This window comes from Daucus carota, chromosome 3 (genome assembly GCF_001625215.2).
Source record: "Daucus carota subsp. sativus chromosome 3, DH1 v3.0, whole genome shotgun sequence".
Taxonomy (NCBI): domain Eukaryota; kingdom Viridiplantae; phylum Streptophyta; class Magnoliopsida; order Apiales; family Apiaceae; genus Daucus; species Daucus carota.
Genome location: NC_030383.2, coordinates 11,512,221 through 11,526,547, shown reverse-complemented (window position 1 = coordinate 11,526,547; position 14,327 = coordinate 11,512,221). Strand labels below are relative to the sequence as shown.

Here is a 14,327-nt window from a genome sequence, read left to right as displayed (position 1 = left end):
TTTTTAGTGATGGCTTTTGGATTAACGAATGCACCAGCAGCTTTTATGGATTTAATGAATAGAGTCTTTAAGAAGTATTTGGACAAGTTTGTGATCGTTTTTATAGATGATATTCTGATATATTCTAAGACAGCTGAGGAGCATGCAGAACATTTAAGAACAGCTTTAGAGATACTAAGAAAGGAGAAGTTGTATGCAAAGTTTTCTAAATGTGAATTTTGGTTACAAGAAGTTCAATTTCTAGGACACATAGTGAGTCGGGAAGGAATCAAGGTAGATCCAGCAAAGATTGAAACTATAATGAATTGGGAAAGACCAAAGACCCCCACAGAGATCAGGAGTTTCTTGGGGTTAGCAGGTTATTATAGAAGGTTTGTACAGGATTTCTCAAGAATTGCAACCCCACTGACTAAGTTAACTAGAAAGAATGAAAAGTTCATATGGAATGAGAAGTGTGAGGAAAGTTTTCAGGAGTTGAAGAAGAGATTAGTGTCAGCACCAGTATTGTCCCTTCCAGATGATCAAGGGAATTTTGTGATTTATAGTGATGCCTCTTATAAAGGATTAGGATGTGTATTGATGCAACATGATAAAGTTATTGCGTATGCGTCTAGACAACTTAAACCTCATGAACATAAGTACCCCACTCATGACCTGGAGTTAGCAGCTATTGTATTTGCATTGAAAATATGGAGACATTATTTGTACGGAGAAAGGTGTGAGATTTATACAGATCATAAAAGTTTGAAGTACATCTTTACTCAAAAGGAGCTTAACATGAGACAAAGGAGATGGCTAGAGTTGATTAAGGATTATGATTGTACGATTAAGTATCATCTAGGAAAAGCCAACGTTGTAGCGGATGCTTTAAGTAGAAAGGAGAGATTAAACGTATTGACTGTGCCAGAGGAATTATACAAGGAGTTCCAAAAGTTGGAAATCGAGGTAAGAATTCATGAACCATCAAAGATAGCAGTGTATACCATGACCTTCCAACCAGAGCTATTAGAAAAGATTAAGAAGTGTCAGGAAGAAGTAATGGATCAGGATGTAAACAAGTTAGTAGGAGAAGAGTTATGTACACAGAAAGATGATCAAGGGATTCTTAGATTTTCTTCCAGGATATGGATTCCACCTGTAACAGAGTTAAAGAATGATATCTTGCAGGAAGCACACAATTCTAAGTATTCAATTCATCCAGGCAGCACTAAGATGTATAGAGATTTAAAGGAGAACTATTGGTGGCCAGACATGAAAAGAGAGATTGCAGAATGGGTGAGTAAATGCTATACGTGTCAAAGAGTGAAAGCAGAACACCAAAGACCAAGTGGATTGTTGCAACCTTTAGAGATTCCAGAATGGAAGTGGGAACATATTGCGATGGATTTCGTTGTAGGATTACCAAGAACCAAAGCAAACCATGATGCCATTTGGGTTATAGTGGACAGACTAACCAAGTCAGCTCATTTTCTTCCAATCAATGAGAGATTCTCTTTGGATAAATTAGTCCATATGTACTTGAAAGAGATTGTAGTTCGTCATGGAGTTCCCGTATCCATTGTATCAGATAGAGATCCACGATTTAATTCGAGATTTTGGAAAAGTTTTCAAGAATGCTTGGGCACTAAATTGAATATGAGTACGGCATATCACCCGCAAACAGACGGTCAAAGTGAGAGAACTATTCAGACGATCGAGGACATGTTACGTGTTTGTGCAATCGATTTCAAAGGCAATTGGGACGAACATCTACCTTTAGTGGAATTTGCATATAATAATAGTTATCATGCAAGTATTGGGATGCCTCCTTATGAAGCTCTTTACGGACGCAAATGTCGATCGCCAGTATATTGGGATGAAGTCGGAGAACGCAAAGTACTTGGACCGGAATTAGTACAACAAACAAAGGAAATTGTCGAAATTATCCAGAAACGACTAATTGCAGCACAGAGTCGTCAACGAAATTATGCAGATCAATTCCGGAAGAACGTAGAATTTGAAGACGGAGAAGCAGTATTACTGAAGGTATCACCCTGGAAAGGGCTATCCAGATTCGGGAAGAAAGGCAAGCTAAGTCCCCGATATGTCGGGCCATTTGAAATCTTGAGGCGTGTAGGCAAAGTAGCATATGAATTGGCGTTACCCCCGCAAATGGAGCACATTCATAACGTCTTTCATGTATCGATGCTTAAGAAATATAATCCAGACTCGAAACATGTGATAGAGTACGAACCGGTAGAACTCGAGGCAGATTTATCGTATGTAGAAATGCCAGTGGAAATTCTAGATACAAAAGAGAAGGTGTTAAGAAACAAGGTAGTGAAATTAGTAAGAGTATTGTGGAGAAACCCAAAGGTTGAAGAGTCAACCTGGGAATTAGAAAGTGATATGCGTGAAAAGTACCCTCATTTGTTCACCTAAGCGATTCTGAGGACAGAATCCTTTTAAGGGGGGAAGGATGTAACATCTGGGATTATCCTTGTAATTATTTGAATAATTAATGAATATTATATGAATTTTATGTGAATTTCTGTGAATTAATTGGTTCCTGTTCTATTAATTTAGTTGCGTATTTCTGATTAAATTGGAGGAATACCAATTTTTATATGTTCAGTACAAAATATAGTTTATTTAGAAATTTTCATATCGATTTATGTATTGTTGTATGATTTTATATTTGATTTACGGATTTAATTACGTATACTATATTTAATTATTTTAATTTTTCGAAAACTGTCAACCTGTAACGGTACCGAGATTTTACTTCCCGAAAATTTCAACAAAATTCACCTTTAGCTTAATTTGAGTATTCCGGACACTTTTCATGTTTTGACTTTTTCGATCCGGAGTACGGTTTGTTCCGGAGCCGGTCCGGCGGAGTTTTTCGGTATTAGATAATTATCTAGTTGTCTCGATAAACGTGAAATTAAATATTTTAACTCATCCTTATCTTGTAATAATTACAATGGGACCCGCATACTAATGGCTGATTAAAAAGCCCCGTTTTGATAATTATCTTGAAAACCGGTACCGATTAGACCTGTGTTATTAATATAAAGCTATTAAACATTGTATTTTCGTGTCATATATGATCCAAAGGGGTATTAATTTTTCAAAACTATAAATAGCCTTAACCGCACTCTAATTCATCGGGGAAATCATAATCTCAGTTAAACACGGGTTTATAGAGAGAGTGTTTTCGTGTTCTTGAGATTCAAACGAAGATTTGGAAGCGTTATCGGACTCAGATTTCAGCGTTCAAGTATCCAAATCGAAGGTTTCGAGGTTTAGAATCTGATTCTAGCATCAAAAACATCAAGAGATTGACAGGTGAGGAGGGATTTAAGGTTTTTAATTCGAAGCCATTTAATTTAAATTAGGGATTTTTGATTTTGAAGTTGTTTATGTGTTTTGATGATTGTATGTTGTAGATAATGTTCTCCTGATCATTTTGGTATATTATATGCTTGATTTGGAGTTCAATAACATGTAGAAAAGTCAGTTTGATTATTGAAACTGTGTTCTTGGTGTTCTTGAGTTGGTTGCCGGAAAAGTTTGAATGTTGGCCGGATTTTTCGATCTGTTAAATCTGGGTTGATGTGGATAGTACCATTAGGAAGAGCATGTGAAGAGGAAGCTAGTCATGTTTTTAAAACGTGTGTTGGAGCTCAAAATCGAGCTAATCGGAGAATTAAAGTATTCGCCACCGGCGAACTTCGGAAGGATTTTCCGGCCACCACACGCATCCACCATAAAAACTGAAGCCACCAACGTGTTCCTCGTGTAGTGAGCTTCAAATCTGCACCTTGGTGTTGAGTTTGGAGCTCCGTAGCGATTTTCCGGCGGAAATCCGGCGATTCAAGGGTGGCCGGCGGCATTTTTGCAGTTTGGTCACCCATCATTTGAAGATGGTGAAGTCTTCACACCCAAGTTTCATTTTTGACGTTTCAAACCCTGTAGTTTTAAAACTTGCGATTCAAACCCTCAAGTTTTGAAAACTTGCAGTTTGAACCTTGAAGTTTCAAAAACTTTTAAAAAAAAAAACAGTTTTATTTCAATTATTTTATTTCGAAAATTGTTTATTTAATTTCAAAAATAGTTTTTAATTATTTCTTTATTCAAAAATAATTCTGATTTAATTTATTAATTAATTTTAATTAGTAATTAATTATTATAATTAGTCAATTAATTTAAATATTAATTGATTAATTGTTTTAATTAATTATTAATTAATTTTAATTGATTTATTAATTAGATTTAATTATTTTAAATGATTTTAAAATTTCCGAAAAATAGTTTCGAGCTTTGAAATATTATTCTAAAATATGTTTGAAGCTCGTTAATTGATTTCAAATGATTTCGGACTTGATTTCGAGTATCTAAAATTGATTATTTAATTATAAAATGATTCTCTGACCCGTTTTAATTCCGAAAAATGTTTCAAAATCCATATTAAATGCCAGAAAACTCCTTTTGACTTCAAACCTTCTTTGAAAAATAAATTTTATTGAATATCTTATTTGATATGTGTTATATGATATCTGATGGGTGTGTTACATGCCTATGTGAACCTTATATGATTGTTTTTGACATATCTTTTAAGCCGTAAGTCGGATTTAAATGAAACGAAGGGTAGTTAGGAATTCGTTACGAAAGTGTGATGATAAGAATAGTATGAGATCATATATTGATAGATGATTGTTGTGATTAGCAGAAGAAACGAGGCGTAGAAAGGAAAAGCAAGTGGCGATAGAGTAGTATAGCGAGCAAGTGTAATTGAAACTTGAGATCAGCTATATAAGGCAAGTTCTCTGAGACTTTCCTTCAATTATATATTGTATCTGTTGTGATTATCTAGTGAACCTTCTGATTAAGCTCTGTGACCTATTGAATTATAGCATGGATTATTATCCTATTGATTCCTGAACCTTCCACCAGATTCCTTGAATTATAATATGGATTATTTACTTATTGATTCTTGAACCTTTGACCCAATTCTTTAATACTTGCTATGAAACCTATTTCAATTGTAAACCTTCAAGCTTTAAAACTTCTAGATGATTACCCTAAGAACCTAATTTCATTTCAAGCACATACCCTCGATACCTCAACCAGTTATCAATCACACATCTTCCAGACCGTAACCAGTTGATCAACCCCAAATGATGTCTGTTATGACATATACCTTACCGTTGATTGATTCTTTCCAGAAACTCCAATTTCTTGATCTTAAAAGCATTCAATTCTACTTGGATTCTTTTGTGAACCTAAAACCCTTCTTTATATAAACACTAAACTTTGATATGCCTTGCCATCTTATGAGTAAATGTTTGATTCTTGCTAAATCATGAAGTTATTTCTCATTCCTCCTTTGAGATCCATCTGAGACACTTTGAATAGTAGTCTGCTTCTGCTTCAAATTTTATTTATGATGTTGATGTTTCTATTTTACTGAATAATATTATTGATCATCTTGATTGTGATAGAATTGGATAGTTTTCTAAACTTGGACCAAATGAATGGTCAGACCAGATGAGTGGTCGCTTTAGGCCAATGTGTGCCTTGGATCCAGTAAACGAGCATGGTGGGACCTGCTCGGGGTTAGTGTCTGACTGATCAGCAGCCTAACCTTTGATTTTTTTAAAATAAATTTAATATCCAATTCTAATTGATACCCTAACAACAAATCTTGATATTGAGATTGATTCCGTTAGACATTGGTTCCTTTCAGCTTATGATTAATGTTTTAAATTGATATTGTTATACTTGCTGAGCTTGTTAGCTCACTCTTGCGATACTTTATGTTCTTTCCAGTGAAGGCAGAGAAAGTGGGTAACGATGACCCTCAGGCTAGTGGTAAGGCCAGGATTCCAGGCTGAGAGATGGAGAGAGCTATCAGCAGCGCTTGGTTTTTTTTATATATGTACTAGTTTGAATAACGAGACACAAATGATGTGTAAGCTTGTAAGAATTAAGTTTATATTTTGGGATTTGGGTTTGTAATAATTAAAGTTATGTTGTGGCTTGTTTTATACTTTAACCTGTTGCGATCCATGGACAGTTAAGGGTCACTACATATATTATATTAATTACAGGTTTATGTTATGGTGTGGACCCCAAACTTCTGACCCGGGTTTGGAGGGCGCCACAATAACTCATCATCTCACTACAAATCATGCTCAAGCAACGGTTGCACCTAGCATACCGAGCGTGATATCTTCAAATGAGGTTAATACATCTTCATCATCTCCTTCCCTACCTGTGTCCACACCATCTCATCAAGCTACTTCTCCGTTACATAGCCATAATCGTCCTCCTCGTGCATTTGGCCAAGTATATACTCGTAGAGTTGTCAATACCATCCCCACTCACAATGTCCAGCCTCTACAAGCTTCTGTTCCTTCACGCATGACTACCAGAAGTCAACACGGTATTTTCAAACCCAAGCATCAATTTAACCTTAATAGCATCACTATCTTTGTTCCTAGTCCTGTGCCTCGTTCTCACATTCAGGCCCTTAAAGACCCCAACTGGATTGCGGCCATGAAAGATGAACTTAATGCTATGTATACTAGTGGTGCTTGGAAATTGGTACCTCGTCCACCCGGGGCACATGTGATTAATTCGTTGTGGCTGTTTCGTAATAAATTTGATAAGCATGGTAATTTTGAACGTCACAAGGCACGACTCGTAGTCAACGGTAAAAATCAACTAGTTGGTATTGATTGTATTGAGACATTTAGTCCAGTGGTGAAGCCTGCAACAATTCGTACAGTGTTTAGTCTTGCTGTTTCACAATCTTGGCCTATACATCAACTAGATGTCAAAAATGCTTTCTTGCACGGAGATCTTAATGAAACAGTATATATGCATCATCCTCCGGGATTTGTTGATCCGAGGTTTCCAGATCATGTGTGTCTTCTTCAGAAATCCATATATGGATTGCGACGGGCTCCCAGGGATTGGTATCATCGTTTGGCTACATTCTTAAGGATATTAGGATTTGTAAACAGTATTCAGGACAATTCTTTGTTTATTTATAAACGAGACAATCAGCTGGCTTATCTATTACTGTACGTTGATGACATTGTACTCACAACTTCTACTGATCTCCTTCGTTCTTCTATCATATCTAGCCTAAAAGCTGAGTTTCCCATGACAGATTTGGGGCCTTTGAATTATTTTCTCGGAATTGCAGTGCAACGCCATAGCAAAGGACTGTTTTTAAGCCAAGAAAAATATGCTGAAGCTATTATTGAAAAGGCAGGAATGGCTAATTGTAATCCGGTTTCCACTCCGGTCGATACAAACCCAAAATTAAGTGCTAATGAAGGGGATCTAGCAGAGGATCCTACATTGTATCGTAGCCTGGCTGGTGCACTTCAGTACTTAACATTTACACGCCCTGACATTAGCTATGCAGTCCAGCAGGTTTGCCTATATATGCATGCCCCTCGCCAACCGCATTTTAATGCTCTTAAGTGCATTATAAGGTACATACAAGGTACTACTACCTATGGTGTTCATCTGTATTCAACACCAGTGTCAAGTTTGATAGCTTACACTGACGCAGATTGGGGAGGATGTCCTGACACCCGTCGATCTACTTCTGGGTACTGTGTTTTTCTGGGTGATAATTTGGTCTCCTGGTCTTCTAAGTGACAGGCTGTTCTCTCTCGTTCTAGTGCTGAGGCAGAATATAGAGGTGTTGCCAATGTCGTGGCAGAATCTTGTTGGATTAGAAATCTTTTACTCGAATTACATTGTCCAATTCGTAAAGCTACCGTTGTATATTGTGACAATGTCAGTGTTGTATATTTATCAAGCAACCCTGTTCAACATCAACGGACAAAACATGTGGAGATGGATATACATTTTGTCCGTGAACAGGTTGCCTTAGGCCGTGTTCGAGTTCTTCATGTTCCCTCTTCCTACCAGTACACTGATGTCTTCACAAAGGGTCTTCCTCGGCATCTATTCCTTGATTTCAGATCCAGTCTGAGCGTTCATCCTCCTCCCGCTCTGACTGCGGGGGTGTGTTAGAGAAGGAAACTTCCCAAAACATATATTATGTATTATTCTGTCAATATTCTGTCAATATTAAGTTTCCATGTAGAATCTGTATGTACTGATATATATACAAGGGAATACAGAACTCCGGACAAGGAGATTTACCCCATCTTACAGTTTGCAACATTTCTAATGTTAAAGCATCAATGAAAATTATTTGTACAGAAGAATGGTTGATTTTCCTACACTTTGACAGCTTATCAATTGTTCTTTTAGGTTGAAGAGCTGGTTGCCAAGGAAAGAGATTTGGAGCAGAGGCTCATGATGAAACACTTAACCATATATGGTGTAATCATTAGAGAGAAAGTCTGGGAGACAAGATGCTGAAAGCCGAAGTGTTACAATCCAGCAAAACATTTCTGCATTGTAGAAAATTTCTGTGTTGGGGTAGGAGGTTGATGAACTTCTCAACTTTTTTGATGAAATCTAAGCAAAGTATGTGTCATCCTTTGTCAAGTCCTCGAGGTATTACTGCCACTGTATGACCCAGTGCTTTTAGTCTAAATTTTTAGTTGCCAATTACAAATAAACTAGGCAGGTGACACTATATATCCTCAGTTTTCCTTGTTGTATCCTTGTAACATTTATATAATTTGTTGCCATCTGAATCTAATTGGTGAAACTTAAGAAACTAGTTTGTGCTTTGTCAAGTATTATCTCATTTCAGACAAGGGTAAACCTCAATTGGACAGATTCACTGTTAAATAAACTAATAGTTTTATACAGCAACTCAATTAGTTATAAGTTATTTCAGTCTTCTTATTGCTGATATGTAGCCAATTCCTATAATGCTAGGTTTCCAGGAATATTGCGTTTTAAAATGATGATACACCTCTTTATGACTCAGACTTTAAATCGAAAATTACTTAAACAAGAGTGAAGCTGTGCACATAGTTCATAAGATTTACAATGAGATAATTACTGGAGAACTCATGTTGGATCTTAAATTTTAATTCACAGAATGCACCCAAGGTCCTTTGTCAAAAAAAGATGGATCAACAATGCGAAAGACATGATAAACAAAATGATTGAAACAAGAAATGGAATGGTAATTCCCAAGTATGTTGTGCTCAGATAGATCTGTCAGGAAAATGTGTCGTAAGCCTGTAAAGGTGATTGAAGATAAGACTGGTCGACTGGGCGATAAGAGGATCTAACTCACTTGATGAAGAACTGGATGAGCTTGGTTATTCAAATTCGAGATGGAGAGCTGCTGTTTGGCAATTTTATGCTGTAGATGATGAATCTGAGTCTGTAAAGAAAGCTTTGCAGAAGATATAGCATGTTGAACAAAAACAAATTTCTTGATCAGAATTTAACTTTTAAAGAAATACCAAAGTTTAAAAATGCTCAAATGCTTATCTGGTGTTCAAACCCCCCTTTTACAAGTCAATCTGCTGGAAATACACTGAGCTAAGCCGGAACATGACCTGTAGCCTTATTTTTCACACAGTTACAGTACATTAAGTGCTCAAATTCCGAATTGACTCCTGTTCACTAATCAACTGGATAACAAGAATCCATCAGTCATCAGCATGATAAGAAACTTAATGAAATTAAAACTTTTTCAAGACAGCCTAGACATTCCTGGAAATCTAGTTTCATACTCTCCTCTATAGTTCAATGGCCTGCCGCTGCCAGGCCTGGTCAATAGGTTGCCCTGCCCGAGGACTCACTATGAGTTCCATGTGATGGTGGGCTGCTGCTAGGACCTGTAGAATCCCCACCCGGAATGAACTTCTCTGTCGCAGATGAAGGTATCTGGTTAGTTGCATCATGATCTCGGCATTCTTCTTCAATGAAATTTCCGACAACAACCTGCGAAGGATAGGAACCTCTAATTCCATGGCATTTGTTGAAGAAAATAATCAAATTAAATGCAGCCACAATGTCAGTGAGCTAAACAATATACATGGACACTAATCCTGCTGTGCGACATTAAGTCGTTTGTTCTGGTAATATCGAATGAGGAATTACAGAGCTCTTGAAAAATATTTCAAAATGTGGCCCAAACATTAAAAAAAGAAGAAGAAAGTATTAAGTAGAGGATAAATTGAAAGAAATGGGAAAAAGTTCAAGAAACTTTTTAGAGTATTACTAATTAATGACATATAAACATTACACAGGGTCTAAAGTCGGAGCATTAAAATATAAGATATACTATAAAAAAGCTTCAAAAACCAACTTTACAGACCTGAACAGGAGATGCAGCTATTAGGGGGCCTGCCACACAACCACCTAGAAACCGACCATCTTGGCAGGCTAGTGAGATACTTAGTCCGCCTGTTCTGCTCTGCTGGCCATCTTTTGACAGCGAAAATGAGCCAGATATTGATAATATATTAAATAGCCCCTGCTTGAACAAAAACTTAATTACAAAATTACAAAAGCCAGACTGAGATAGCATGTTCAGTCTAGAATCTAGATGATTCTCTTTACATGAAAAAAGCTCGTCAAAGAACAAGTCTGTTTTTTACGAATCCGTTATATAGCACAAGCAGAAGAAGAAAATCATTCTTCCTGCAATTGGGTGTGTGTGTGTGTGTGTGGGGGGGGGGGGGGGGGGGGGATGGATTTTGATGACTAGCATATAGAATACACATGACTTTGCTAACTTGCTCTATAACATTCCATTTCAGGCTTGCGGTACAATTAATGATATGGATGAAACTTTACGCTATCCGTAAGATCAAAAGGGGACAAGAACACTTACACAAATTCTTTACACTATCCATAAGAGCTAACACAGATTCTAGTTATAACGTCTTTACTATTATAACTATCATAAAGTTAATACAATTATAGCTATTATTTGAATTTAAAGACATTTGAGAATTTCTAACCTTAATACGCATGTGCTAGTAAGATAAACCTATTCATCAATTGTAAACTTGATTTGTAACAAGACAAACCTCATATGTTGTAGTTCCTCCAGAACTTGCAGGGTGACGTAAAGTTACAGTAGATATGGCGCCACTTCCAGATAGAATACAGATGGTCCTAGGAACATTTTGAGAAAATGACATTAATTTGGAAGACACATCCTGAACTCCAGAAAAATAAAACTGTTAGACGTGCTTGAGTCAAATCAGTAAAGGTAGCTAATCGATCTTAAAGAATAACTATTGGGAGTATATTAATAAAATTATAAAAGAAATGTTATCTAGAAGATACTATTTATCCAGTCTAGATTAGACGATTTGTGAAAGGACCTAGAACTTTTGGATGAGCTATGCAAAGGGCAACTGAAATACAATATGACATGATTAATCATCAATCTAATAGACAGATAACATTCCAGTGAGTTAGATTTTTATTTAATATAAATAAAAGAAATTAATAAGAAACAACATGACCTCTCCAGCTTGCACAGTGACCACATGTGGAATAAATCCCCTGCTTGCTGATCCTGCAAAGTAGAAAACCTCATCAGATTTGAGCTTATACTCTAAATTGGTAACTACATAAATCATACTCTAGCTTCTAGCATCAGTGACTGACTTTCACTAACAGAGTAACAGGGAATTAGTTCTGCAACTGGCATAAAAGAGAAAGCCAAAACCGAGACTGATTGTTCGATCATTAAATATCATTACAAAAATATATATATCATTCTAATATGTCAACATGCAAATTTCTAGACAATAGATGTTGTGATGAAAGGTGACAGTTGTGTTGATAAAGACAGTAATTGCTTGGAAGAGTATGCTGAAGCTGTGTCAGCTGGAAAGTTCAGTACAAAAACAGTAGCTAACCGAATTACATCCAAAAATAAGTTATATAAACTTATTCTCCATTATATACAAATGTACCATATTTGATATGAAGCTACAAGGCTGTGGATTTGATTCATCCATTTAGCAATAATGTGCAAGTAAGTTAAAGTAACAATTCAGTAACCAGTATTAAAAGTTGTCTGAAAACCATACAAACAACTAAAGGAATCACTAGAACTGTAAGAAACTACAAAAATAAGTAATAGAGTAATGAAGTTATTTACTACATAAGTCAAAGATTTGTCCTGTAATTCTGTATAATTTCATTTTTCTGCTAGAGAACTATACATAATCTGATTGTGTGAAGAAAGCGCTCAAAAAACAGACGTAACAAAAGGGCATGTGGGCATAAGTGATGCTGAAACAGATTCAAAGTTCTAGCAGCGGCAATAACACATCTTCATTATATGATTACAAATGATAATGTGCAAAATCCTTCCACCTCTAATTTGATCACGCAGAATCCATTCAAAACTTTCCAACTATCGACCTTTAGCAAATAATAAAAAATACATAAACAAGCAAAATTCCAACAGATACAATACTAAATATGTTACTGTCAACAAACTGAAGATTAAATTATTTTTTTCTAGATTCCGACTCTACCCTTCCCCCAAAAAACTTTGAAAAATATCATTTATTAAATAAATTTTTGAAGAGGCATTCAACATGTCCCTGCAGAGCAAACAAAAATACTTTATAGATAACACCACGCTCCCAAATTTCAAAAACTAAGGGAAAATTTATGAACAAGGAGTGAAGTTAAAGGATTTTCACTCCAATATGTGCTTCCTAGATTCTAATAGGGAGGCAACATTAACATATATAAAACAGGAGTTTGATTTTAATCCAAAAGTGGGACGAAAGGAGAGTCAACTACACGTAAAAATCTTAAAATACTTTTGTAATTCCAAAAGTTTATTTATATTCTTTTTACAATATTTATTAAAATCCCCTAGTGAAAATTATTTCACTCTTTATCGCTTGCTAGAGGTAAGAATTTCAGATTTTGGGCCCTGGTTCTAGAAATGGCAATTTTTCCTTATGAAATCTATTAGAATCTTGATAAATATTTAATAAATATCGAAGCTTTCACCCACTAGTTTTTACTTCAATCTCCTACCTAAGAAAACTCCGCATAAGGCCTCAATGAATCATAAAAGCATCAAAGCTCAAGAGTATCAACATGCATGAATGAATATGCACAAACAGGATACTGGATCATAACTTACCCAAAGGAGCCTCCATTTTGTGCTGCTTGATTTCACCAAGAGGTCTGCCTCTTTTTACTCGAGCTTTCAAGCTTGAACCTCCCGGGGAAGAATTGGCATTTGAATGCTGGAGCTGAGAGTAAGATGAGAAGGCCATGCATCCTTGTGGGCCAAACATTTTAGGCCGACCTCTCTTTCTACTCACAGATCCACCCCTCCTATTTTCTTCATGTGGCAGGCCAATGACTGCCTCCCGGCCAGCCGGTTGTGACTGAGGAGGTGGGAATGAGCCTGTAAGTGGTTCGAGAACAGGAGTACCTTGAGCATTGTAAGTAGGTTTTATGTTTCTTATAAAGAGCTGTGAATGTGCTTGAGTTGTTGCAGCAGAGGCAGTAAAGGATGGCTTTGTGGTTGTCACCACCTCTTTACTTTTTCCAGGTTCCATCTCTTTCACAGAATTGAAATTTGGCCCTGGTAAGATCACATTGAAATGCACTTAAACACTACAGTCATCAGAAGAATACACAGCTAGAGTAACTTTAAGATTTTTAACAAGAACCCTACACACAGTTTTGAAGTACATGGGTAAGATCTTATAGCCAAATTGCTCATGAAAATCAGTACATTGATATTTTTGAATTGATGTTTTTGTTATTGTTCTAAAATATTGCAAGGAAAACAACATACCGAAAAGCTACGAATGTGCCGTAGAAATGATATCAGATGGGCACAGGTCAAGTGTTGAATTGAAAAAATGGAACAAGTATCATAATGAGAAAGAGCTTTTGGAATTCCAGTCAATACTTATACAGAATTATCATTTTTATTCTTGTTTGTTCAAATATTCAAACAAAAAAGTATATACGAAAATAATCCGGTAAATACTTGTGTTATATATTTTAATTTAAACCAAATAATTATCATCAAAGTGTGTATAAATTATTTCATTTATTTAAATAATTGATAATGACAATTTTAAAATTATTTAAATTATTTTAGCTCAAAAATGAAAAGGGAAAAAAATTGATATCTAAAACCCATTCAGAACGACGACTTTGTGCCTTTTAATTATTACAGGTTAAGTAAAATATCTTTAAACTATTTTCACCATTATACTCAACTAAAACACATATTTAAAATTATTATTTTGTCATATTTAATTAGTTGTAATTGAGATTTATTATATTATTATATAAGTAAGAAAAATAAATCATTTATAAAACTATTAACATATTTAATTTAATTTAAAATATAATTTTGATTTTTAAAT

The 14,327-nt window shown here is 35.6% G+C and overlaps 1 protein-coding gene across 1 annotated transcript; it reads right to left on the bottom strand.

Annotated features, from left to right (window-relative positions):
- Positions 1-8,961: 8,961 nt before the first annotated feature.
- On the bottom strand, positions 8,962-13,502 carry LOC108212236 (AT-hook motif nuclear-localized protein 10). The gene is made up of 5 exons (XM_064089789.1): positions 13,079-13,502; positions 11,427-11,530; positions 10,983-11,114; positions 10,265-10,423; positions 8,962-9,888 (listed from the first exon to the last, which is right to left on the bottom strand). The coding sequence occupies exons 1-5, from the start codon at positions 13,500-13,502 to the stop codon at positions 9,718-9,720; spliced, it is 990 nt and encodes a 329-aa protein (XP_063945859.1). The 3' UTR covers positions 8,962-9,717.
- Positions 13,503-14,327: the final 825 nt, after the last annotated feature.

What these genes read in the sequence shown, in the direction of transcription:
- LOC108212236 (XM_064089789.1), bottom strand. Translation starts at nt 13,502, where the DNA reads ATGGAACCTGGAAAAAGTAAAGAGGTGGTGACAACCACAAAGCCATCC. An exon ending in CAAAATGGAGGCTCCTTTGG is followed by an intron (nt 11,531 to 13,078) that starts GTAAGTTATGAT and finishes TGATTTATGTAG; the next exon opens with TTACCAATTTAGAGTATAAG. An exon ending in TAGCTGCATCTCCTGTTCAG is followed by an intron (nt 9,889 to 10,264) that starts GTCTGTAAAGTT and finishes TATCCTTCGCAG; the next exon opens with GTTGTTGTCGGAAATTTCAT.